At 40.6% G+C, this 27764-nt stretch overlaps 1 protein-coding gene across 10 annotated transcripts in view; it reads right to left on the bottom strand.

Annotated features, from left to right (window-relative positions):
- Positions 1–5782: 5782 nt before the first annotated feature.
- magi1b (membrane associated guanylate kinase, WW and PDZ domain containing 1b) overlaps positions 5783–27764 on the bottom strand; it is a 134163-nt gene continuing 112181 nt past the window's right edge. For 5 of the 10 annotated variants that reach the window (XM_077573563.1, XM_077573564.1, XM_077573568.1 and 2 more), the window contains 9 exons: positions 27138–27229; positions 26780–26972; positions 25135–25512; positions 22184–22387; positions 16657–16750; positions 15739–15826; positions 14945–15088; positions 11220–11358; positions 5783–7642 (listed from right to left, as the gene is read on the bottom strand). In XM_077573563.1, the coding sequence (XP_077429689.1) occupies positions 6441–7642; positions 11220–11358; positions 14945–15088; positions 15739–15826; positions 16657–16750; positions 22184–22387; positions 25135–25512; positions 26780–26972; positions 27138–27229 (2534 nt within the window). In that variant the 3' untranslated portion in view covers positions 5783–6440. Of the gene's footprint in view, positions 7643–9593; positions 9674–9788; positions 11359–14944; positions 15089–15738; positions 15827–16656; positions 16751–22183; positions 22388–25134; positions 25513–26779; positions 26973–27137; positions 27230–27764 lie in introns of those variants that run through there. The other 5 variants (XM_077573571.1, XM_077573573.1, XM_077573570.1 and 2 more) reach the window with 4 other exon arrangements.

Here is a 27764-nt window from a genome sequence, read left to right as displayed (position 1 = left end):
AGTTTCCAGTAAACAGTTCAACCGGAGTTGACCGGACATGAGATAAAACTCAAGGACATCATTCAAACACAGAACAAAGCCCATTTGAGGAATTGAGGCACATGCAATCAACTCATGCTATATTATTATTACACCTGTTGCATTGAGTAAAAGAATGATCTTTTTTTTTTTTTATCTCCACCAAAGTGTCCGCAAATCACGAGCTTGATACTTGCTCTCACTTCCTGCTTAGTTATTCGAGGCGTGCTCACACATTTCTTTGTTCTTTGCTCGTGTTTGGCGGACACCGGCGGGGAGCGGGCGGCGGGAACAGCCCCACAGACTTGCAACTCCATCGACAGACCTTCACCGCCCACTGGCACTTGCCGACCTGCCACGATAGAATCACACTACATAGCCGTGTGCAGCTCCAGGGCAAGGATTTCTCAGTTCCACTCCGTTCTCAATTATCGATGCCAACCCCGATAACCCACAGTCATTTTGACATTGTTGTCTTTTTTTCCCCAGTGGTACTTTTTCTTAGCGAAAGGACAGAAATGCTCGACTCACGCTCAGTTCAGTAGTGTCGACAGCTCTGCATTTTGAGTGACAGAAGCTCCTGAAGATCTCAATGAATCAAGGTCTAAACTGCAATTGACCTCTTTATATTTACATTGTGTCATATGTGTAAGTTGACAAAGAACAATAAGTTAATGCTAAAACTGCTAATGCTAAAAGCTAAAGCTTCCTAATGGCAAGATAAACGCTATACAGCTGAGCTGGCTTGCCACTCATGTACGCCTTTTTTTACTTTAGTACAGGTACTTGCTAACAATTACCACACGTTGTCCTAGAGAAAGTACTATTGATCCCTGGGCCGTGCGGGAGCAACATAACAAGCTTTTAACTAAGGTGAACACTTATTTACTCTCGTGTTTCCGGCCACCTGACGGTTGTCGGACTCAGCAATTTTTGTTCAGGCACAAACTTGTCAGGGGCCATTTCTTTTCAATCTCTCAAAGTGCTCACCGCTCCTCTCCGTTTTGTCAGCCGTCTGCCTGCATTTCACTGCAAGCACAAACCTCCATTGAGGCTAAACAAACAGAGTTCGATCAGCTTCACTTTCATTAGCGCTCACCTCTTGCATCTCTTCTCTTCATTTTGTCACACGACATGTAGGAAACAACAGGAAGCAGGATACTTTCAGGCGGCTGAAAATTTATTGATTCCTTCTGACTTGAATTGGAACGATGACAAAGCCATATAAAGAGACCTAACAATGGAGGGCCATACAGACTTACTTAGTTCCTAATCTATGCAGTGGTAAACTCTAAGCTCCTAAGACTTGGTTGGTGCATGACAAGTGCCAGTTTCGTGTATCAGCAGTTCTTGGATGATGAACAACCAATATGTTAATAAAACGACACAATACATCGAGCAGCTTTCCAGTCCCACCGCGACAACATTAAAAAGGGTCACGAGGAGGGCACACGGCAAAATTAAGGGAACACATCCACACTGTTCACACTTGCGCTGTCTAGCAGATGCTGCGGAGTGTGAAAGCGATGACAAAGCAACGACAAGAATTAAAAACAGTTTCTGCCACAGACAGGCATTGTGAACTGCCATTCTATTTACAATTTAGAACATCCTTTTAGTGCCTTATCATGCACTGTGAAATTTGCATGTACAGCATGGGAGATGACTGGAAATTACATCAGTTGCTAAGGGCTCAGGTAACGACCAATCACAGCTCAGCTCGCAAATGTCACATGACCATACTCAAAAAATAGGTGAAACATGAATGGTCATTACCTGAGGAACTGTGCTGTCATTTTCAGTCGTCAGAAAATGACAAAATGGCCACCTCCTAAGATGATAAAAACTGGTGGATTTTGTTGGTTAACCCCCGTGAGACCCGCATTTTTTCTGCCGGGCAAAAAAATTTTTTTTATTAGTTTTTGTGTGTGCTGATTTTGACTTTTCCCACATAAAAACAACATGGAAATTTTTTGAGGGGGTTATGTTATGTTTTTAGTGTACGCCAGGATAATATGGCTGTAGCGTGTTGTAAATTTACTGAGCTTATATGCAAAAATTTTAACATGAACATCATGCAAATCAACTTGCGATTATTATGCGTTTTATTGGTTTAGATACACGAATATGTCATGTCCACTGCAATCATCTATTGGTCTGAAGGGGTTTTAATTCATGTTCCGCAAATGCAATATTAATCAGAATACCGTGTTTAGACTAGTGGGGACGCATAGAACGTAAAGACATTTATTGACTCCATTTCCCCTTTTAAGTTTGACCTATAAAAGCTTGCACAATACAGATTTTTACCATGCATTGTAATTTATAGCTTTAATGTTTCTGGGAGAAAAAACACACCACAGGTTGCTGAACTTAAACCGTATTTATTTATTTCACTAACTATATTACATACTATATTACTAGTATGAAAATTTGATGTGCTGGAGAAAAAAACTTGGGCTGATTTGGAATAAGCGTAAAAAAAAAAATCTAAAAGTTAACTTGCTTCTAAATGTAATTGACTGAATATTGAAAATGCGTACAAAAAAAGTATTGTAGACATTTGACCCTTGAACCACATTGCTCTCTCAGGGTGACGGTAAAAAGAAGATGTTTGTACGCAGGTTGACATGTGCAGCATCAGCATATACTGTAGAACATCCTCAAAAATGATGTTAACATTTCCAGCACACCTTTTTTCTGCTTTTCTCCCTCAGCCGCGTTTACACATCTGCACCTCTGAAGTATGAACCGGTCGCATCAGCGTTGCCACGGCAACACGGGAGCCGAGGGTCTCCAAGGTTGGTGCGAGAGCACCTGGAACCGAGCCGAGAGGAAAATGGAAGCTTAACCTGGTCGGCTGTCGCCTTTTCGGGGCCGGAATCTTGTTGCTAGTAGACTTTTCATTAGCGCGTCTGCCTCCTGCTAGAGGCGCATGTGATAAATTGTCACCACATTCTGGTTGTTAATCATCCTTGGGGTCGAACATGTAATAAAAAAATAGGTCTCTGCCTTTGATGACGAGGAGGAGCTGAGTGTGTTCTGATAAAGAGGGAGGGAGGGAGAGATTTAAAGAGGGGAAGAGTGCGATGGAGAGCGAATTACATCCATTATTTAGGACTTGCTTCCACTTATGTGTGTTTGTGGCTATGTGAAAGAGATGTGAATGTACTTCCCTTTCTTATTCTGGGCCGCAATCCTTATCACTCTGTGAAGGCAGGTTTTGAAATCATTACAGTAATAGGAAAATAATGATCAAATTGTCCAAAAATTACGTTAGCATCAAAAGGAGTGCATCCAGAAAAAGCTCTGAAATATTTGCGTTTGAACATGACTTTTCATCTTCGCCGTCATTTCCTCTCATAAGGCCTGCACACATTGTGCCCAGAGGGAAATCTTGTGAGCGCAAGCTAGAATAAACTGCATTTGTGTCGCTTCTCCACAACACTACAGCAACATTAGGTATCAAAACGTCTACATAAGTTAATAATGCAAAAATGTTTATTTTGTTACATGAGAGGATCAGAAACACCTCAGCACCACTGCAAAGTCACCGTGTACTAATCAGAAACAGTTGTAGACCATTTTTTCCACAGGTTTTATTTTTGGTAAATTCCACTTCCAGATAACATTACATAACCCTGTTAAAAAAAAAAAAAAAACATTTCAGCAACTGTAGCCTCTAGACACCATTTTTGACAGGTTGTGTATTACTCTTTTACCTTATGATCCAAGATGAAAAGGAAAAATGGACATTGCCCCCATTTCTGTAGCATAAAGTGGAATAACAATGCGGCAGACGTTGAGAGCGAGCCACGTGATGTTGAGAGAGATGAAGAGAAACAAATTGAGTGAGTCACCGAGAAAGTGCCAGTATACCTGGTGGCACTGCTTTTCAGGGAGAAAAGAGAGACATAGATGCCAATAATGTGCATGTCTCTTTAATTTAATCTATTAACAAAAAGCAACTCAGAGGAACACAACATTTCAGCAATAGGCCACTGATGCAGGCTTGCTTGGTTTTGTGGTGGTGTGGAAAGTTAAACTAATGTTAGCTTGAAGGAAGTGACAAAACTCAAGCAGACATTAAAACCTGGTCTGGCAGGCTGTTAAAATCCATAAAGTTACAGTCCATGGAGTTATGTCTTACATTGTTACAGTGCAGTCTTGTTCATGGTATTTGATTCTTGCTGGTGCTGACCGTCTCTCATCTCGTGGATGCCGGGAACATCCAACTTGACTGGCTGGAAGTGCTACACGTGCTCCAAGTTGCGCTATATGACAATAATATAATCCATATAATATTTGAGGAGAGAGGGGGTGGAGGACCGGACCGCCGCGCTTCTACTACAAGGTATGATGGCATGTTATGTGCGTCATGTATTCATTAATTCATTATGGTGTACATAGACTTTTTGGTTATGTTCATCCATCCATTCATTATCAAAACCGCTTAACCTCACAACATTTATAGAAACTATTTATGATTGACATTTGAGGTGAGGAAATCTGGGTTGCCAAGACGGGGGCGCTAGCTAGCGGCTAGGCTAAAAACACTCCCTAGTTAAGATGCATGTTGTCCAATAATTGCTTATTTTCATACACTATAACATTTATTTATTTTTTAGCTTTGTGCTGCTGGGAAATAAACTAGAGACCTCAAGGAGGCTATTAGTGGAGAAATCTCAAAATCAACATTTTCAACCTGCTCTTTTTCGGTCAAATACGCATGTGGACCTTTTTGCCAGAGCATTTCACATAGGCCTACATAAACTAGACCTGCTAACGTAGCTACAGAAAGTTGGAGGATTTTATTTTTTCATCAGAATAGAAGTGTTCTCACAGTTCCAAACTCAAATTGGTACGGTCCCATCTTCTGCCCTCTTCATTTTAGCAAGAATGTTATTGTTGTTATTGTGTGATTGACAGGCTGAATGCTGTGATCTAATATGTTCATGTTGCACCAGGAGCTAGCATGCTATTAAAAAAAGACCACGTTCTGCTTCTCAATAAAAGCCATTTACCGCCTCGTGCTTGGGCGAGTCCACTCTCCGGATTGCAAAAATTGAAACCAGCAATGCAATTCCGCAGTCTACACTTTCCATTTTGTGAACTTTGTGGAGGTCTTCACCATCTCCCTCGTTATTTGAACAAAGCTTTGGTGACGGAGGCGGAAGAGTGTGAAGGGGGCTTAGACGTGCAAGACAAAGAAAATGAGCAGCGAGAGGAAGTGAGGCCGACTGCACACACGTGATCTTAGATGTTGGATCAAGATGGAAGCTCTTTGCTTCAAAGGCTTTATCTCAACAAACACTTTGCGCTAACAATGTCATCATCCTCATTTCTTTGTCTTGTGTGCTCAAATGCAGACCTCAAAGTCCACCAAGTTGATATGTAATCTGACTTAAAAGTACTCTCGTACATCTGGCAGAAAATTAGCTAAATACGTAATACAAAATACATTAAAGATAAAGCTAGTTGTTAATGGATGATTGCTTCTCATCTGTATATTTGATATGAAAAGTCATTTTGAGGTTGTGTTTACAGGCACACGGCGAAAATAGATTTCTTATGAAGTAAAAATAGAAATCATTTCACAAACAGCCGTTTGCTTTTCATTTTTTTTATAAGAGTAGTCAGTAGGCTACAGCGTCTTCAGATAAGGATTGCACTTTATCTGTATAATGACGTGCTAATAGAATTGTGACCCCCCCCCCTCCAACCACCACCCAAAATAAAATAAAAAACAACCACATTTTCACCATTTGTTGAATATATTATTTTATTTTAACATCACCATCATTATAGTTTAACTTTTAATTTCCCCTCCATTCATTTAAAATGATCAGCTCTGAATGTACACATACTGCAAACTGTCAAAAAATATACAAACAAATGCAGGCTTGTGCTATAGTCTGGTCAAATGTCTATAAAACAGTGGCATGGGGGTGGGGGGGCGGCTGAAAGAAAGTGCAAGATAGAAAGTGAGACAGAGAGAGACCAGTAAAGACATGCACTCCATAGGTAGGATCTTTGTGGAAAATTACAGACATTTCTTTTTTTCTCCATTTCATCATGTGCAGCACAAAATGCCTGCTAAATATCAAATAAAACAAACAAATGGTTGTTAATGTAACTGTTAGGCACATCATTGTTTTTATGGTTTTATATTTTATGGAAAAGTCTGGATTATTCTAAATGTAGAATATCAATTCAAATCAAGGGGAAAAGGGGGGAAAATCATACGATAAAAAAACAAGTGAACCACTGTCTTGCTTGTAACTCAACATTTGTTACATCAATTGATCAAATCTGCGTGCAAGAGTTGTGGTCTGCTGTGTGTACACAACTGCGCTTACTTTCAAATAGCTTAATGGGCATGAATTATGCGTAGTGGCTGTGACTGGAAGGCTGCCGTCCAATCAGATGCTCAGGTCTCTGGGGTTGTCCTTATAAGGGTTGTCCTTATAGGTCTTCTTGGGCTCCGGCAGCACCGGCCTGGTGGAGCGACTGTTGTCGCTCTTCAGCGTGCTGTAGTACTCTCTCACCTTAGATGCCACAAAGTTGTCGTCATCCTCTTCGTCCTCAGAGTCTTCCCTTCTGGGGCTTCTGATCGGGGAGATGTCTCGTCCCAGGCTGCGGGTTCTGTACGGTTCTGGGGTTGATTCTCTGCTGGGGTAATTCCTGCCCCTGTCCGCCCTCTCGGGCGATCGCCCCCTCAGGAGCGAGCTGTACCGATTGTACGCCAAGTCGGAGTCGGGTGTGCGCACTCGGGGCAGAGAGCCATTCCTGTAGGTTGCGGGGTTGCGAGAAATGTCCCTTAGCAGGCTGTCCCCGCCGAAGGCTCTTTCCATGGTAGAAGCTCTCGTCAGGAGGCTGTCGTTTAGGATGGGACGATCCTCTCCGGCCTCCCTGTTGAGGCGGACCAGGGCGGGGGCTTCACGCAGGACGCTATCCTCAAAATCCAGGCTTGGTTCAGGAGACCTCGACGGCTCCTTCAATACCACCTCGGCGGCGGGCTTTTCGTTGCCGCGCTGCCTCGTTCCCTGCGGGGAGCCGTATCTGCGGTAGGGTTCGGGGGAGCGGTGGTGGCGTCGGGTGGGGGAGCGGTGGCGAGAGCGATGGGGCGACCTGTAGCGGGGAGGTGAGCGGTAAGGCGAGCGACGAGGTGAGCGTTGGTGGGAACGGTGAGGAGAGCGGTGGCGAGTGTGGTGACCGTGGTGCCTTTCGGGGGAGCGACCGTGGCGCCGTCCCCCATGATGGCCGTCCAGCGCGTTCTCTGCACTACGTGACCGTTTGTAACCCTTGTCAGGAGAGCGGTGGCGGCGGTGCCCGCTGTATTTTTCCTTTTCATCCTTCTTTTTCTTTAACAGATTGATCTTTCTGGGAGATTTTGTCCTTTTGTGTTTTCCTGTGCCGGTTTTCTTATGAGGAGAGCGATGGCGGTGACGTGAATGGTGCTTGCCGGTGCCCGAAGAATGATGCGTGGTCTCTTTCCTGGTCCGGTATGAGATTTGGGGTTCTGGGTTGTAGCTTTGTTCCGACGGCTCATTGAAGGGCACGGAGCTCACTTCCGCAGCGTTTTGTAACCCTGAGGCTGTGCTGCTGTCGTTAGGGGTGCCGTCTGCAACACAGTGCGACATTCAGACCAGGCCGGGGTGATCAAACATGCTTTCAAGCAACAGCTTATGACTTGTGAAACAACGACCATGCTGAATGAAAGCCATTCGGATGCAGTTACCAGCAAAGATGGCAAGTTGTTAGATGGCACAGCGGCAGATTGAAAGAAAGAAACGTTCAAAATCAGACGACACTGGCACATTTGTAAAGTCGACGTTAACAAGAACAAACCTGCTCCCAGGTCTACTTGGGTTCGCGTCTGGAAGCGTGCATGGCTGACTGGTGGACATCAGTGCTAGTTTGTTGCTCGTTGAAGACACAGCTCGACTTCACCCATTAGCCATGCTCTGTCATGCACTATCATAATTCTGAAGACGCGATTCAAAGCAAGTTAGGATCTGAAAACTCGACGATTTTGCACAGGCCAGGGATGTAATGATTGAGAAGGTAATGTAGACTGTTGGACTGTGAACCTGTTACCACTCCCTATGCTACAAAAAACATGTTCTCACCAGAATGAGTAGGAAGTCCTATAAGATAGTGTCACTGTATTATGTTCTTGCTCCCGAGTGGGCACTGTGCAACCCACCCATCTTTAGCTTCCTCATATAATGGATAGCAGAATAAATGTACTCAACAGAGAGAATAAAAACTGAATAAGAATAAACTTGGTCCAAATCAATAAATAAATTGCCGTATAAATTGTTTCAAAACAATTATATAAATACCTATTATAGTATAGAAAAGTAAGTATAAATACATAACATACTGTACCTCCATACGGTACATACGGCGCGCATACACAGTTTTAGAATCTTTTTTTTTTTTTTTTTCAGCAACTCAAACATATCAACCGTATTTTTCGGACTACAAGTCACTTTTTTTTCATAGTCTGTCTGATCCTGCGATTTATATTTTCTTATTCTTGACGCGCTAATGCACCAAAAGTATTCGGCAACCGCCAAATGGAAGTAAAAGAAGAAATAGAAGACGAGTAACAAGTCCATAACAGATGGACTAATAAGATTCGACCATAAGATACAATGCAATGCAGGATTGTAGTTAAGGTAGGCCATTTGAAACTAGCATAAAGCTGTTACATAGTGGAAGTTTCAAAATTTCAAAAAATTGGCAGTTTGTGTGCATTTCGAGAGGTAGACCCGCAATCCGGTTGCATTAAAAGGGAAAGTTAACCCCCCCCCCCCAAAAAAAAGATTATTGACAATTATATGTTCTATACAGCCCCACTAGTCTAAATACGGTATTATTGTTAATATTGTGTTGCAAATAGCAGCAAAATCCAGAAGGCAGCCATTTTGCCACTTGCTGTCGAGTGAAAATGACATCACAGTTGCTCAACCAATCACAGCTCAGCTTTAGAAAACAGCTGAGCTGTGATTGGTCGTTGCCTGAGCATATGGATTTTGCTGCATAACTGTTTATTTTCTTTGTAGCTTGTAAGCACTGGGCTCCTTTTTGGGATACTTTGAATAACAGAAGGGCACATTTGAACGACGAGATACGTTTCTGAGTGGAGTGTGTGCTCGGGCATATTTACGAGGTCTGTTTTTTTGGGTAAATCAAAGTTCCCCCCATATTATTACTGTATACGTTTTTGCACTTCTTCCTGTTGTTTTTGACTGGAGCGACAGTCCAAAAATACTCTAGTCACTGCCGTTGCTTGGTTTTCACTAAAGATCTTCCACAATCCTTGTAAGAACAGGTTACATTTGTGCAAAACCTATTACTGTCGCTTTAGCTTCTAAAGAACTGAGAACAACTTTTGTATTTGGCATTGTTATACAGACGTGAAAGGCTTTGAGTGCACAGCGAATAACGTGGCGGCAGTGCTGGCAATACATTGTGTGCGGATGGAGGATGGGGCTGGAGAGCACAGGCAGGTGATGCCACAGCACACAGACATCAGGATGGGGGAGCGGAGGACAGTTACAAACCGTGGTTTGATTTTGGAGGACAGAGGCCTCCCCCATCTTGTCATTTCTCAAACATGCAGTGAGATGGGGAGCCACCACCCCTGAAGGAAGAAAACAGCCCAGCGCAATACCACACCCAGGAGGATAGAAAAGAGAAAGAGAAGTGGTTTTAGATCACTCAGACCAAACTTCAAGAAAGAAACATTATTGTCTATATTGATTTTCAATGGAAAAAAATGTTTATTGACCAGCGAGTCATTCAGAATAAAGAGACAGTCCAGGAAGTTGCCCAAACCCTTCAGTGGAAACCAGCGTTTACAGAGAAAAGACCCGCAAACAAGTTCGCACAGAAGCCCACACACACACACACACACACACACACACACGCACAAAGCCACGAGCAAACATTTGGACACACAAGCAGCAAAAGACGTCACCCCTCTGCAAAAATGTGACACTCGTACGCACACCCCCACAACAACAGCATATGAAGCAGTTTTACATCACTGACAGGAATCAACAGAAACGAAAGCAAGGCTGTCAAAAAGATTGTGCCGATGAAAAATTACAAAATAAAAAACAAACAAACAAAAGAAAAAACAAATACAAGGTCACATGATGCCAGAGTTGTGCACGGAAAGACGAGCACATTTGTAGCGCAAATCAAATCACTTGTCAAGACAGGCAAACAAAGCGAAAGCCAAAAAAGAAAAAAAAAACTATACATTTAACATGACTATCAATAAAGACTGCTCAAACAATTTAAAAAAACTTCCATAAATATTATGGAAAATAGACAAAAGGAAAAAGATCCCATTTACACTGTTGACAGGTTCATGCAGAAATAGACTTTTATCCATTTATATGTGGCTTTGCTTCATGGCTCTGTACACAGAACAAAAATATTTGTAAAAATGCCTCTATTTGTTCATCTCTGTACAAAACTCGATATAGTGGGAGCAACTTACTTTTCAATGTGGATGGGTGGAGTTCCTATTGTCACAGCTTTCAATGATATTAACAGTGGGTGCAAAACGATGGAATTAGTGAGTCATGTCAAGCATGGAAGTGAGGTTCTCTCTTTAGCCTTGCATTTTGGCTCCCACTTTAAAATCCTTAGTTCAGTAGCTTACATTCACCTTCAATAAATATCATAAATATTTTGTGACACGTCCTGACAAAAGCTGTGTTCAAGAGTAACTCCCATTTTATTATGGGGATGCATTGGTCACGTTTTTTTCCCCCTCTTCTCGTCAAGTTGAGTACGGGTTTGATGAGAAGCCATCACAAAAAACATTTTCACTATAAGGTTATTTAAACCTTGTAAACAGTTTGTCTGGTCACAGACCCGCCATCATTCTGGAAAGTCTCAGCAAAGAGTTTCTGCTTGAAGGTGAAAAGTGACAGTGGGATGACATGGAAAGTTTGGTGACAGCAGGACGGGCGACAGCACCCCAAAAATCCCAAAGCGCAAGCGTGACCTTCACCAGAAAGACACCAGACAACATCAACCCCGCCCCTCCCTGGGGGGTTTGTCCCATGGGTGGGCGACGTGGATAGAGACCCACCACCGTCCGTCGGCCGGCCGGCCGCTCGCTCAGGGTGTGAAGATGGGGGAAAATGGGATGTTTTCATAGATTGACCCACCATATTCGGGCACCGAGCCATCACCCCTTTTGAGCACCAGATGGACACGTCGGCCTCCGCTCTTAATGAGCTCGATGGCTCGGGAGTGCTTCATGCCCTTTGTGCTCTCGCCGTTGATTTCCAAGATTTCGTCACCAACCTGGGGAGGTGGAAAGAGGATAAAAGGAGAATTAGGGGTGAGAAATTCAGAATCCATTTTCGATGAAGAATGATATTTCATTCTAAATTATTTGATTGACAATGATTTCTGCTTAAATTTATAAACGTGCAAAGAACCGTCATGATCTACTCCAGTCTGGTTTGCATGATAAATGGAGACATTAAAATGTATTTTTTTGAAATTTTATTTTCATTTACAAAGTTTTCAACTGTAAGGAAAGTGCCTTTTCCCACAAAAACGGTATGTGGACCACGTCTACGCTATGTAGCTAGCTATAAATTTATCGCTTTTATAGTATATTCTGCCCTCCCTGAATAGATTGACAGCAGACAGCGAGCAATCCCTCAAAAAGAGTCTAATGTCCAAAGTCAGTTTCCCCCTTTTCCGTTTTGACCATATAAAGCAGTGATTTGCTTACTTGTATTTATTTGCATTACTCAACACAGGACAGTTCGTTATACCTGGCTCATAGCACATGCTGTCTACTTCACTTCCTTGAATGTGTTCCCTCACTCTATAATCAGTCCCCCAAGCAACATGAACTCAAACTAACAATACTGTTGTTACAGCATCAAGCCGTTTACTACACTCTAGCTGAGGTTAACTGTAAATCGAAACACACAAAACAAAGAAAATTACACAACGTGCACAATTAAATGCAAATGCACTTTGTTTAGCTTGTTTACCGAACGTAGCCAACTCAAGGCTAACACGCAATGGACAGCGCCATTGACTCGCTCACGCTAATTAGCGTGCTACCCGCGGCACTTTTATCACTCAAAAGAATGGGAATTCATACAAAACATGTCAGGAATGCATACAGAGAAGCATCTTAACATTACTCACTGGCATATGCTCTTCCTACGCTTCCAAAAAACAACTTTTTTTATTGGTATAACTTGATAGTGATTTTTTTTCTACTCTCTAAGGTGGCTACAATTTAACAGTGTATCAAAATGTGCAGAACCACGCTGCCCCTAAGTGGCCAAATAGTGTACAACATGAACAGCGCTCCTAATAAAGGTGCACACAAACAGGGGCAAGCCATTATAAAATAATTTAAATGAAATTGATTTTGAGACATTAACAATCGATTCTGAATCGTACTAAATGTGGATGGTGATTTTTATGAGAATACATTTTTTTTTGGGGGGGGGGGGGCACACCCCTAATTAGAATACAAGCGAGTGGGAGGCAGGGATGATAGGTGAAGTAGTGTGACAAGCCGACGAGGTGTGAATCAGAGGAAGAGGAGGCAGCAACAGAATAACGTGGAGAGCAGCAGAAGGGGGAAGAACAGATACCAAGCTCAATAGAGACGTAGTGACAGAGGGAAGGAGAGAATGGTGGAAAAACACTGAAGGTTACACATCCAATCTTCTAAAATTGCTTGGATTTTTCTCTCCCAAAAACATCAGTTACAGTTACAGTAAAACAGTTTGGCACAAATGTGATGCGGAGAGAAATAAGGGTAATAAAAACAGAAGATAACACTTTCTTCCTGCCAACTTCCTTCCCATGCCGTAATCTCAGAAAGCTAAAAGGGCCATGGGATTTCCTCAGAGGGACAAGAAAGTAGGGAATAGCAACTAGTGCAGTCAATCAAATAAAAGGTTGCACACAGTGTTTTAAAGATCATAATTCATTAAATCTATGTATGTATGTATGTAGTTTGAGCCAGGCTGGCATGAGTTGAGTTTTGATGCTGCTCTCACACGGGAACTGTTGGCTCCAGCCTGGGGCCAACAGTGTTCATGTTACATAAAACAGACTTTGCAGTAATTGGTGGCAACAAAAACAATTCATCATATTTACATGGACGTAAAATAGATTTTTTTAACCTCTTTGATGACCAACATCAATTCATTAAACAGTGCCTAATAGCGTTATTTTTGGAATCGATGAATCTGTCTAATTGGAATCATTTTAATTTTGCATTTAAGTGTATTACAAAAGCATTTTTTCCCTGATTATTGTTTATTAACCAATAACCAGGCGGTTATTTCGTACTTCATACTCCTATAGTGATTAAAAAAAGGGGGATTAATGTTTATGTTACCGTTTGGTCACATATGTTTGCAAATGTCTTATTTTGATTAAACACAGACGATAGTCATTCTTCTTTCATGCAGGACAACAGAAATCATTCAACAATTACTGTCGATATGCTGAAATCAGAGGATTTGGACAATTTTAAATTAAAGAAATGGCTCCACACGATCACTTGATTATTAAAATAGTCGTTGACTAATTTGATAATTGATTACTTGTTGATTAATTGTAACAGCTCTAATGCCTAATATGACTCCAGTTTGAAAATATTAACACTTGATATTGGCATAGAAATTGTCTCTTCGGTCACTTCATTAGGTACACCAACACGTTTCAATTATATCCAGCACTAATAGGGCTGCATTGATATCCTGTATTGGTTTCGGGCCTTTACTGTACTCGCAATGGTGGCCGATACCAGCATCAGCTGCCCTCTTGTGGCCATTTTACAATTAGGAACTAGAAATTACAAAACAGAAGAACAGAAAATTGCCATTAACTCATTCACTGCCAATGACGGCTATAGACGTAAAAAAAAATCATTTTAACTATTTCTATTATTTTTTTCCCCATTTTTATTAACAAGAGTATGAAAACCTAGATTTTTTTTATTGTACATTTAGAACAGATATGTTGTCTCTATAAGAGACTTGAATTTATGCGATTAATTACAATTAAAAAAATTAATTGTCTGACGCCCCTACTTTTTAATTAATTGTTCTTTTTTGTTATTAGGGGCAATTAAAATTCTTAATTGTAATTAATCACATAATTTCACTAGTTAACTCACGATTAATCACAAATTTTATATCTGTTCTAAATGTACAATACTTTTTTTCTAGGTTTTCACTCTTGTTAACAAAAGTGGAAAAAAATGTGAAACTAATAGAAATAGTTCAAATGAATTTTTTACGTCTATAGCCGTCAATGGCAGTGAATTAGTTAATTTAATGCCACTTTAAGGAAAATTCCCATAATGAGATAACGTACTAATGGTCTGAAAATAAAGTATATACTAATATTTGGTTAATATCGAGAGCTATTGATACCCAAGAGGGGCGACATATACCGCTCTCCGTATGATGCGTTTGCATTTCCCTTCCCTGCCACAGAAAACTACCATTAACAATTTTGAACTAATCTCTTGTGACAGGTTTTGTGTTGTGGCTGAAAATACAAAAATGTATTGTTATAATAAAACAACACAATCAGCCACAAAAAAAATAATCACTCGATGACCTGTTTTTTTTTTTTAAATCTTTTGGGCTCTGTAAATTGTTCAGAAGATGCAGTTTAATAATACTCACTATAAAATTCATATCGACCTAAAGTACAGAATTGTCAATTGTGGAAAAGATTGGTGCCTTCACTGACCATCATGAGACATCCATACACTCTTGATAATACCAACACAATGTTCCACCTGTCAGGATTTCTTCTTCTAATGCTAATAAATCGATTTAGTGATGAACACAATGTTGCCATTATTTGTGCTTTTGTATGCAGTCCATACCCTCATTTTCCCGTTGCGGACAGCTGCTCCATCTTCCGCTAGTCTCAGTACGTAAAGGTCCATGTTGTATTCTCTGCCTCCACGCAGACTGAAGCCAAAGCCTTTGCTATCTCTCTCCAGGTCGGCGGAGTAAAACTCTGAATCCTAATAGAGGCAGACCAAGCATACACACAAAGAAAGGGGAAAAACAAAGTTGCATCAAGGTCACTTTTGTGAATCAGATATAAAGGCATGCGCTTTTTCTTTCAGCTGCATGGAACAAAGACCACCCTGGTTCCGTCAAGTCACACCTGTATGTATGCTGTGTGTACATGTGTGTGCATGCATACATCGGGTGTAAGGATTGTGAATAATTGATGCGCTGAGCTGAAGGCGGAGAAGCAGAGTGGTGTCGCAGTGCATTGCAAGGACAGGCAGACAGATCCTCTCGTCCTCGCACCTTCCTAATCTTCTCTGCTGAGCGATCAATGCTATCTGGAGGAGCCATCTCCACGTAGAGCCACATTAATTCAGCAGGGTACATGGCAGACGCAGGGGTTACTTTGAAAGCAGGCAGGATTTTCTTAATGTAAAAAAACAAACTGAATGCCGGCAGGAGAAATACCCAAGTAAATAAAAATACACCTTGTTTGTCCTTGGATTGGGAATTTGAGGGATTAGTCACTGCACTGACTGATTCTTAGAGGACAAACAAGTTGTGCGGCTAGTAAAAGCTCCGTGGACATGCATGATGATATTAGTACGTTCCAGGGTATTGGATGGACAGACAGACGGACAGTTGTTTCATTTCTTACCTGGGCGGAGACTTGCGTTGGAAGCTGAGGGGGAGGCGCTTGAGGGGCTTTAAAGTCAAATGACTCCTGTTTTGGTTTGGTATTGTTTCTGAAACAAATATTGCAAACATGAATTCAAAGTGTGCTTGTAACTAAAACCAATAAGCAATTTCTTATTAAAAAAAACTAAACAGAATGGCGGCCAAAACCAACACTGGTACACATACATAACACAAACTTCGGTATTAAAAAAACAAAAACAAAAAAAAAGCCCAAACAAACGACAACAACAACAAAAGTCACATGCTTATACAATCTTCTTTTTTGTTTTTGTTGTTGTTGCATTTTTCCAGATAAAGGTCTTGGCCGGATTGCAAAGGTGGAGCTAATGTTGTGGCCAGTAGGTGATATTTTCTCAATGGCATTGTATAAAATTAAGGAAATCAAATTATTATTCATTCCCTAGTCAGTTTAATTTTTTGGGTCCATTTTTAGGTGTTGAAAGTGTCAATTTGATCTGGAAAGCAAGACAGTTACATATATTCTGAATATTTGCCATTTTGCCAGTTTTACATTTTGACCATTCTTCATCCGAACCCTTAAGCAGATAAACAATCTAAATAATGGATGGATGGACAATTTTTCAAATCTCTGAGAATTTCGATCAAACAATCTTTTGTACTGAAATCTCAAGAGAACATTTTGGCTTTGCATGTAATAAGAAAGTATGACTTATTTTGGACATAGTACTAAAACTGAATTAAAAAGACTCAATATTTTATTAAATTTGAAACTAAAATATACCCATTCACAAAATGGTGTTTTCTATTTGTCCAGTAAAACACATTTTTATGTATACTTTAAGAAACAAAATGAATTTCATCCAACATATTTTTCACATGTAAAGTCTTGAATCCGAGATCCGAAGTTGGCATTTACCTGGCCTCTGGTGCTGCCTGTTGCTGGGCTGTGTGAGTGGTGGTTATAGTGGCAATCTTCTCCGCATTGGTTAATAAAGATGCATTTGATGATTCTGAAGGTGACAGAAAAGCCCATTTGTAAGAGGAAGCTGCAATGTGTTGAGAAATAAATAGCAAACAATAGCTGTTGATTAAAGTTGTTGTTTTTTTAAAACTACAATGAGAGCAATACCATTGACCCCCGACACAGAAGAAAGTTGCTTGTTTCTAGTAAGCAAAGTAATATAACATGTTTATTTATTTTGTCAAGCTGTCTGTCAAACAGCATTTTATCTGCAAGAGGCATATGTCTTACACCCAAACACTTTGTGCCAAGCTGTGATTGATAAAACAAAAAACATGTACTTGTAGCCTTAGGAGACATTGACGCCTTTGCATTTTTTGCCTGTTATCGTGCCACAGCTTCAAACACAGAATGTTATCAGTGAATCAGAATGAGTTCCAACTGCAAAAAACAGGGGACCACATCATTACTCTTGCTACAAGAACAATGTAATCTTAATCAGGTGTCTACAGGTAACCTATGATTGGAATTCTTTCTTGCTCACTTCACAGATCCCGACTCGGCGTCATTCTCATTTCTTTCTTTCGCTTCAGTACTCATGTCCACTTCACAACTTGTTGCTTGAACTTGTCCTCACATTCAAAACGTATAAGAGAGGATGAATGGTTCTGTTTAGGACTCAGCACCAAAGCGCCCAATACACCATTTTCTGGCATGTACAGCAAAAGCGGCTACTCTCTCATTAAATGGCTGTTTGCTGTGTAAAGCCTTTTCCATCTGTTCAGTGGCATCTTCTTCTGTTCTGCTGCCTCCCTCCATTTAGCTCTCGCCCAGCTGCCCAGCTGCTTTCTGTCCGGAAATTAATTGAATAAGCTCCCGCCGCCATCTTTTTCCACTCTTGTCTGACTACATTTCATACTCCACAGCACGTTGTTCAAGCTGCCTCTTTCAGATATATACTCAACCTCGACAGCGTGGATTGACTAAGACAAAAATATCTGCTCCGGCGTTACAGTGAGGAGGTTTTCAACCGGGGGGTGGTGCCCCGGTGCTGCTGCGGCCTGGGGGGCCCTGGGGGGTCGACGGCTCCCCCATTTGGTGGAGGTTCTCATGATCCACCACACCAGCATATGCTGAAATTCAAACAGAATTTGCTTCTCCCACTGGTCGCTGAATGAGTGTAGGCTGGTGTTTGTGGATCTCACTCTGCTTTATCTATCCTTCCTTCATTTCTTTAGTCTTTCCTCTGGTCTCTTGAGGTCTCCCTAATCTGTTGGAATTTACATGTTTGTGGGGTTGGTGAAAGATTCTGGTTTTGTAACTGTGTGTGGTAGGTGGTGTCTTCTTGGTGCTAGATTTCACTTCATCTTTCTTTCCTTTGATCCTTCCTCTGGTCTCCTGACAACTTCACGACTCTGAAGTATCCGTTTAAAGTGAAGGGTATGGGATTTTTAACAGGTAGTGTTCATTTTATCCGCCATATTTTAAATTTTGTCTCAGTTTTAGTCCAGTTTCAATCACGCTTGTTAGTTTTTAACATAGTTAGTCAACCTCATGCCAATTTTATTTAGTCCATTTGTAGTCGACTATAAATATAGCGTTTTAGTCTTTAGTCCAAGTAAACATAATTTTATTCATCTAGTTTTTAGTCAACAAAAACTGTCAACGTTTTAGTCAAGACAATCATTTTACCTCTATATAAATTTTTCTCAGCAGATAAAGTTGAACATTTCGGATCTAAAACTCGTAAAATTTTCTCTCATCTTTTTGATGAGAAACAACTTGACACACAATTACAGTATATCAACAAATGACTACTATGGCTCCATGCCACTAATAAATTAGCCAGAATTAGTTAGCGGTCGGATTGCCATTATTGTTAGAACGTTATAGCCATTGGATTAATGTTACATTATAACAATAATTTACTTATTTTTCTTTATTTTTTTAACCTTTCACACTGAATACACCTCCTGTTTGTCCGATGTGTTTGTGCACGTAGTACTCGCTAGCTGCAGACATGACACTGTCACGGTGACGGATTAGCAGAGCCTTTTTTTTACAAAATCATATGATTTCCGTCTCGTTTTAGTTCATGAGCTAAAATGTCCATAGATTTTAGTCCAGTTTTCATTAAGTGAAGTACATTTTCGTCTCCTCTTTATTAGTCAACAAAAATGCATACTGATTTAGTCCCAGTTTATTAGTGAGGGTTTTAGTCTAGTCTAGTTTTTAGTCTGGTGAAAAATGTGTGTTGACGAAATTATTTTTGTATTATTTTATTTTTGTTTAGTTTTCATTGACGAAAATAACACTATTAACAGGTTTCAGGTGAATGAAAGAGCAAAAACACGCACGCACGCAAAAAAAGAGAGAGAGAGAGCGATGATGATGTTAACTCGGGGAAAGCTGCCGAACGAATAATAATGAGCTCTCAGGGGGAAAAAAAGAAGAAAAAAAAGAAAAAAAAGAAATGTTGGCCTTCTGGGGAAAAAAAAGAAAGAAAATATGAGAAGAAAAAGAGGAATATGATCAACAAGGAGACAGGGAGTGGAGAAGGTATGTTTTTCTTACAAGAATCTTATTCTTTATAGAAATACACAATATGATTGTATCTAAAGAGGCATGCTGGAAAACAAAACTGTGCCTGGTCTACATCGTAAGTCTTTGCTGCAGAGTCAGTAAGAACGATCCCAAACTCGCTTATCTCAGTGGAGTCTCTTTGCTCTGCTATTTATTTATTCCCGTCAGAAAGTTAAGCGAACTGAACAACAACAAAAGGCCTGTTCAGCCATGTGGAAACACAGGCAGATCATTTAGAAACACAAGCCACAATCTTCTCCCGACCCTCTTTATGTCTCTGGTGTCAGTCTCCACATCAACGACAAACTTTTCGAAAAGTGTGCAGCTATTTCCCCTCACGCTTGGCTCTCACTTGCTTGTCTCCTTGGCAGAGCAATTTTGGCTCACTGTTCTTAACAGCCCATCAGCGGGCCAAAAAAACTTCACCCATTAGAAATGAGCTGGAAGTGAGTGGCGAGTAGACAAATAGCTCCAATTTCTACCAGTCCACAGATTGACAGGGACTATTGGCTTCCTTGCGCACACAAATACTCTTAAACAATATTTGTATAGCATGCCAGATTCATCTGTCAGTGCAAATCGAAGAGAACGACACGTAGACAATCCATCAACTTTCCATAAAAAAGAAATACAGCCACCATAAAATAGATAAATAAAAGTGTTTGGATGAAGCTCATGTCCATCACATTTATTATGAGCTAATCAGATCAACACGTATGGTCAAGAGAAACTACGCAGTCGTACATAAATTAGTGTCGACTGGGAGAAATATTTTTCCTATGACTGCTGATCTTTGCTTCACTTTGAGTTAAGTTCTGATAAAACTGTTGCTATGGCAGCATCATGCAGTTCACTCTAGCTTCCGTGGCACAGACGCCAATATCCGTCTTTCCATAAATTAGGTATTATAAGTAAGTCTCTCCATAAAATCCAACTGGTCCAAAACTCTGCTGCCCGCATCATCACACGGACCCCCGCATACTGCCACAGCAGCCCTTGTTTTCCACTGGCTCCCTGTGAAATATCGCATCAGTTAGAAACTTCTCCTGTTCACCTACATGGCCATCCACAACCTCGCCCCTCTCTACCCGTCTGATCTCCTACAAGTGTCCATCAATGCTCGCTCGCTCAGATCCTCCTCCTCCATTCATCTCTCTGTTCCCCCAGCCCGCCTCAACAACATGGGGGGCAGAGCCTACAGTCGTTCTCCCCCCCCAGCTCTGGAACACTCTGCCACCGGACCTCAGAAACAGTGACTCTCTCTCCTCCTCCAAATCAAGACTTAAAACACACCTGTTTCGGACTGCCTACTACACTTAACGTTTCCTGCCAGTCTTTCCATTTACTGTATTGATTTTACGCCTTTTTATTTATTTATTTAAATTATTTTTCTCTGCCCTAATTTCTGAGTTTGCTTTTAATTGTCTTAGTTTTGTTTAGTCTGCCCTGTAAAGTGTCCTTGGATGTCATGAAAGGCGTTGATAAATTAAATGTATTATTATTATTATTATTATTATTATTATTATTATTATTATTATTATTATTATTAAAGTCACCTACCCATAATATCTAAAATACAATGCATGGGCTCAGGTGCAATACTTTCCTAATATATTAGCATATTACAGTATATTAGTAAGTAGGGCTGTTCAATATTTCAGACGCTACCACTACGAGAACTGAACTCAAGTAGTCAACGATCCCAAGTACCGATACCACTAGTACTTATTATGATACATAAAAGTTCCTCCAAAAATGAGGAGATATAATTTTAAAGAAGACCTATATATATATATATATATATATATATATATCAATATAGCATTTTCCCTTCAAATTGCAGTAAATCAAAGACCGGGAACAGGTTAGAAAAGCCAAACTGTTACTGGTGATGAAACATTATCTTGGTCTTCTTACATTAATGACATTATGTCTAAAATGAGCAGAAATATATCCAATATTAGGAGGAGCACCTATTTGCTGAATGAAACGATAATGAGTTAATTAATTAAATCTTTAGTCTTGTCTCATCTGGACTACTGCAAATTTCAAATGACTCAAAATAGAGGGGCTCGCTGGCTCTTCGCTGTTAAATTAGACATAGTATTGACAGCATGCATGTGAGGATGCTGGTGGATGTTTGACTGGCATGCAGACATATTTTGTTTTCAAAAAATATCTAGATTTCAGGTAAGCCTGGTTTCTTGTTTGCACAACTACGATCAACCACTGAAAGGCACGGACGGCACTATGACGCCAGACCGGGTCTGAGTAATCACTTGACCCTGCCTATTCCCAGAACTATAATGCACTTAAAAGAACAGTCATGTATAGAGCAGTTTCATGCTGGAACCATCTTCCCCCTTACCAGCTTTTTATGCTTAAAACATTAAGCTTCAAAAACGAATTTAAAAAAGTAATAATTGGAAAAGAACTCATGAATGATGCTATATAACCTTGTATAGAAATGGATTATGTGCTGCTTTTCATTTTGTAAAGATTATTGCTTTATTTGTCTGTATTTTCTGTGAGGGACCCCCGGGAATAAAAGGAGATCATAAACAATACAAGCGTAATGTCACCCACTCAAGCAGGCTTTCACACTTGCTATACATTTCCAGGTTTGGCAGCAAGCAAACGAGACCCGACCAAATGTCCGCCCGCCTGCTGCCAATCCAAACAAATACAGTTTATATAATATATTGCAATCACTGCTTTTCAAGATGTTTTGTGGGACACACCGAGGGCACACTTAGCTGCACTCACTTCACTACACATTCAAAAAGCAGTGCAAAATGGTGACTACTGGCTAGAGAGTGATTGTAAGCACAGCCCTGGTTAAATACTGATTTAAGATGTCATGGCTGCCTGAAAATGTTGAACAGCTGTTTCTACTCACCGTCTCCAGGAATGATGCGAAGCGTAACAGTATTCCCGGCCTCCTTGATGAGGTTGACAATGTCCGAGTGAGACTTGTTGGTGATGGAGCACGAGTTCACTGCCAGGATGCGATCTCCGACCTTCAACTTCCCACATCGGTCTGCTGGGCTTCCCTCAATGATCCGCCCTATTTTGTGAGGCATGGCCACACATGCATTGCCAGCTATGGTCACCGATGACATGATGTGACGCACATATCAGAGTGTGTGTGTATGAATTATTGTAGTGGAATTTGGTGGAGGGGGAAAAGAAGATAGGTGGGAAACAGGGAAGGAAGCAGAGACAGAGAAAAAGAAGGTTAAGCGTTAATTCACCGGCAGCCATGAGTAAAGCCAAAGACACAGAGGAGTTGATTAGAAAACGAGCAAAGCAGAATGCAATTGGCCAAGACAGGAAAATATGATCTGCTAAGAAACCTTTCATATTTACGGAAGAGGACTTTCTGACTTCCCCCCACAATTCATAGCTCTACGTCACAGGTGAGAATTCTCACTTTAAAATCTGAATTCTGAGAGTAAAGTCAGAATCCTGTCAACCTTTTTTTTCTTCACTAGCCCTAATCCTCTTCCGTACATCTTAGTTTCCCCTATCGCCTTTCAAAACTCACGTTTATTTTACGTGTCCTTGCACCTAAATTCTAAAATGGATTTTTTTTTCATGAATCTCTCCCTGCGTCGAAAATCTGATCATGAAAAAAAAACTGATGCCGTCTGCATCGTGGAGAGTCTCACCTGCACGACGCAGGAGATGACAAACATACATCTGAGTTAAAATCTTCCCAAATGCCTCAAGGGCTCCCTGTCTCCTTTTTCACACCGAGGTCTGACAGCTGTCACTCAAAAGTGCGCTAACTGTATCACCATTTTGCTTTTCATCCATACCTTCTCAACCACCATCTACATTTTTAGCCTGAAAAAAACAACAACTTATGCTGTAAAATGTCAAGTCACTTCAACGGAGAAAGACGCTCTATGTAAATTCAGATTCAGAAAGGCTTGTTTATACCTGCGGGAATGATTTACGGTGGTCCCTGACAAAATTTGCTCCCACATGTTTCCATTAGATTTTACATGTCTTTTACTATGAGATAAACTTTTCGACTGGCCAGTGAAATGAAGCTATGCTTCTTTGTGAGCCAAATGTGAAGAGCTATGCAGTTTTTCAGTCCGCCCACACAGAAAGAAGGCAAGCATAGAGAGCAGTAAAATACCTAATTGACGTAGACAGGAAATCATGACAACAGGGCCAAGAGTGTGTTGCATAAAAAAATACACAACTAGCTTACAAAAAAAAAAAAAAAAGTGAAGTATGACCCAAAATGCTACGTCTGCACTCTGCACTGTAGCTAGTAACAAGTAAAAGCTTGTTGAGCCAATAACGTATGTATTTTGCTTAGACAAGTAACCTTAACCCAGATAAGGGGAAGAAAATGGATGGATGGACAGTACTTCTGATTATGTTGTCATTGTCACTTGTATGTGGAGCTATTTAAGTTGGGCTGAATAATACACGTGTCTTATATAAGGCACACTTCACTTGTGATCAATTATGAAGGCCGTGTGTGAATAAAGCAGCAGCTGCCAGCAAAGAAAAGGTTTACTAGTTTGACTCATACAAGACTAAAAGATGAACCACTTCTTTGAATGATGTTTGGATTTCAATTGCAAGAACACCGTTGCTGTGATGCTTCGGTGTTTTATGGATGACGACTGCCCATAAAGATAATAGGAGGATAAAAGACCCCAGTGATAAAGCAAAGTACGACGGTGTATTTGGGCCAAATATAAAAAAATTTTCCCCCAGAAACAGGGTAATATTGATTCAGAGAAAAAAAACTCGCAAATTTGCCACTCAAACTTTGTGAGTTTTTTCACACAAATTTGCCACTTTATAAAGTCGCAAATGGCAGATTTCAGACTTTATGAAGTGGCAAATTTGCAAGAAAAAAACTCAAAAACTTACAACAAATGCGTAGCTATAGTCTAACGTGAGGATTCGTTGGTGGCTAATGGAACACTGTTTATAAAATGAAAAGGCAGGATGGAGACAAATTTATTCTTAATTTAAACTTTACTCGTCATAGACGGCAGCTAGAGCGACAACACTTCCTGATCCCCCATCAGCTGACTAACACTAACCAATCAGAAGCTAGAATACTTTAGGTAAATGCAAGTGAATGACGGACAGCAGAAGATTCAACATCAATTTAGCTACTTGTACAAAAAAATACCAAAATGCATGAATGTGTAAATAATTCTGGAAACATAAATGTACAAGTATTTTTAACAAATTCACTTAAATGCTTGATCCTCAGGATGTGGACTTTCGCAAAGCCAGGCGTCTGTCGCCAGCAGTAATATATAATGCATCAAATTTATATAGCGCTTTTCTAGACACTCAAAGACGCTTTACAATGGAATGGATACATTATTCATGCACTCACACATTCACACTGTGGCGGCGGTACGCTACTTAAGTAGCCACAGCTGCCCTGGGGCAGGCTGACGGAAGCAAGGCTGCCAGTGTGCGCCTACGGCCCCGCCGACCACCACCAAACATTTGCACCTTCCATACACCTGTGTTATTAGCACTGGAGGCAACGCTTCAAAGTGTGAATGCTTAACATGTTATGGTTCATCTCTGTTAAAGAAATTACTATCTCATTTATTTTCTCTGCCACTTTATAAACTCGCAAATTTGTGAGTTTTTTCCCCGCAAATTTATCACTTTATAAAGTAGCAAATTTGCGAGTTTTTTCTCTGAATATTACCAACCCCTTTAAAAAAAAATATATATATATATATATATATATATATATATACGTGGACCTAATACACCGTCGTAGAAAAGTGTGTTTCACATTTCATGTAAAAAAACTCAAATAAAAGTGCAAGGTGAGGCTTGACTTACCAAATGTGGTGCCAGCCTCAGGGCGCGACACGGACGACACAATGACGAATCCAAAGCCCTCGTTCTCACCGCGGCGGATCTCTACGTCGTAAGGCTGCATGGTGGAGACGGGGGCGCCGGAGTTCACGTTGGCAGGCTGTGATGAGGTGGTGGCTGCTGCTGCGGCAGCCACCACGGCATTAGCGCTACCCCCGGCCCCTCCGCCACCTCCCCCGCTGCCGATGCCAGAGGTGGAGCCGCTGCCGGAACTGACGGTGTTGAGGGAATTCTGACTGCCCTGCGGAGTTCGCTTTCCGATCTCATCCGTCAGGCTAGGTGCCTGGGTGCTGCTGTGGTGGGATGAGGCGGGCGATGGAGGCACGTCTCCTTCAGCTTTAACTTGAGTTGGTAGAGGGGGAAAGATGTGGATATAAAAAATATATATATTATAATTAATGATTGATGACCGATATGGCTTTTTCAAGGCCGATATGATACCAATTATTAGTAAAGGAGGACGATAACAAGGACAAAAAGACAAAATATTTGTGTAAAAACAAACAAACATTTATTTTAATTTTATTTAACTATATTGACAGCTTAACATTTTTAAGAAAAACTGCAGGGAGCGTCCAGGGTCATCAGCATTTGTTAAGCTAAATTAAATACTAAACAAGCAAATAGTTCCCTAAAGTTTTCTAGTGTAAATAAAGTTTTCCAAAATTTCAATATTAACTTTTTTTTAAATACAAAAGTGTAGAGAGTTCCCAGTGTCAGCATCATTTTACATAAAATATATATATATTTTTTTTAAATATATCCATAAATGAAAAGTTATTTTATCTCACTGTATAACAAATGCATGCCAAATGCATGTAACTAATTAGTTTTTTTTTGTCAGGGTTTGTAAAGGTTTCACAAGATCTTTGCAGACAAAATTGTCTGAATATGTTCGAAATGTCTTTGCGACAAGTAAAAGCTGTCTGTGAACATCTTGAAAATCTTGATGAAAACCCTAAATTCACCGCTCAGTGAGATACCAGCTTTATCGGATTCGTAAAAAGGCAGATGCAGATATTTGGCATTTTGACAAATATCGGCACCTATAATCGGCCGGCCGATAATCGGTCTATCCCTATATCATGTATAAGAAGTGATAAACTGTGGACACAGGTGACGTGAAGCCATCATCACTTTAGCAATTTTTGCTGAAAGTTGATCTCTCCAACAATCTCTCAACTACCAGAAAAAGAAGAGTGCCCGCTTGATATATCTGGACATTTCATTCCACATTTCATTTCCTGTATAGCAACGAGGGCATTTCATATTCTTGATGCTCGAAGACAGATGGTGAGCAGCAGCCGCTGTCACCAGGCCGAAGGTTTACCGGCCACTCCATCAATTTTATCGGCTTTTTTTTATCAATGTGCTGAGGAGTGGAGCCTGACACTTATCTGGCCAATAGCAAAGAAAAGAGACATGTGCTAATGCTAACCTTAGGTCTCAGGGAGGCTTTTTCCAGCTAAATACAGCTGGACAATAATTCAGAGATGTACACTGAATTTGTCATAAATCTGCTTGGTCAGCGAAGAGCCGCTAACATTTTTCTACCATTCCCAATTTTAGAAGATGATCTAAATATTACAGATTTGCTCTGGATTCGTACCGGCATAACTGGTTTTGCGTCGCACGGTGAGGTTGACATGACCCTGCTTGGCCGCTTGCTGCATCAGTTGCACCACCAGTTGGTGCGACTTGCCCACCACGGCTGTGCCATCCACACATATGAGCTCATCGCCAGACCTTAGGCGTCCATCCTCGTCTGCTGCACCGTACTTCACAATGTGGCCAATGTAGATCTAAAAGACAAAGAAGAGCATGCATAAGCTCAAAGATGAATGGATGTTCTACTCGGATTTCCTTCTTAAGAAAAAAAAAACATCTTCAAATTCTTACTAACCAATACAAGAGCAAATGAAAAGTAAAAACTAAATCCATCTATCAGAGAAAAGTGTGATACTTACTGGCTCTCCTTCTTCATTCCCTCCAAGAATTCTAAAGCCAAACCCTGTGTCCTTCCTCCACAGGAAAATATCCTGCTCCTGGAAGTCTGGAACTGTAAAGATCAACATAACATCAGTAATCTAAAGCAACACATTATTCTAAAAGTCATCCAAGAGATGGATTTCACACTCTCATGCATACCCCATTTAATACAACTCTAGCATGAATCTCAGGAGGGAAGGATTTTCATAATAATAATAATGAATGCCGATATTGATATGGCCATAAGGTAAGCAATGTTTACAGTGCGGAAAACCAATTGTGCATATAATTAATATCGCAGCTGAGCTTTGTGAAAAGAAAGAACTTTTCACAAACAAACTACCTGGATGCCTTGACAAAAAAAACTAAAAAACGTAGGCTATCAAAGAACAGACGGATCTTTGTTGGATTAAGTGTGATTCTATTGTCTGAAATACAATCCCGACTACCAAACTTTAATTATTCTTTATGAAGCATCTCACAATACCAACATTTCTAACGGGCAATATACTGAAACATGCAGCAATGGAATATTTATAATTCTGCACAGGGTCCCCAATTTGGCAAGGGTCATAGTCCACTCCATAGGCCACACTCATTCACAG

Source organism: Vanacampus margaritifer, chromosome 8 (assembly GCF_051991255.1).
Source record: "Vanacampus margaritifer isolate UIUO_Vmar chromosome 8, RoL_Vmar_1.0, whole genome shotgun sequence".
Classification (NCBI taxonomy): Eukaryota; Metazoa; Chordata; class Actinopteri; order Syngnathiformes; family Syngnathidae; genus Vanacampus; species Vanacampus margaritifer.
The sequence above is the reverse complement of the archived record's forward strand: the minus strand, read 5'-3'. Positions and strand labels throughout refer to the sequence as shown.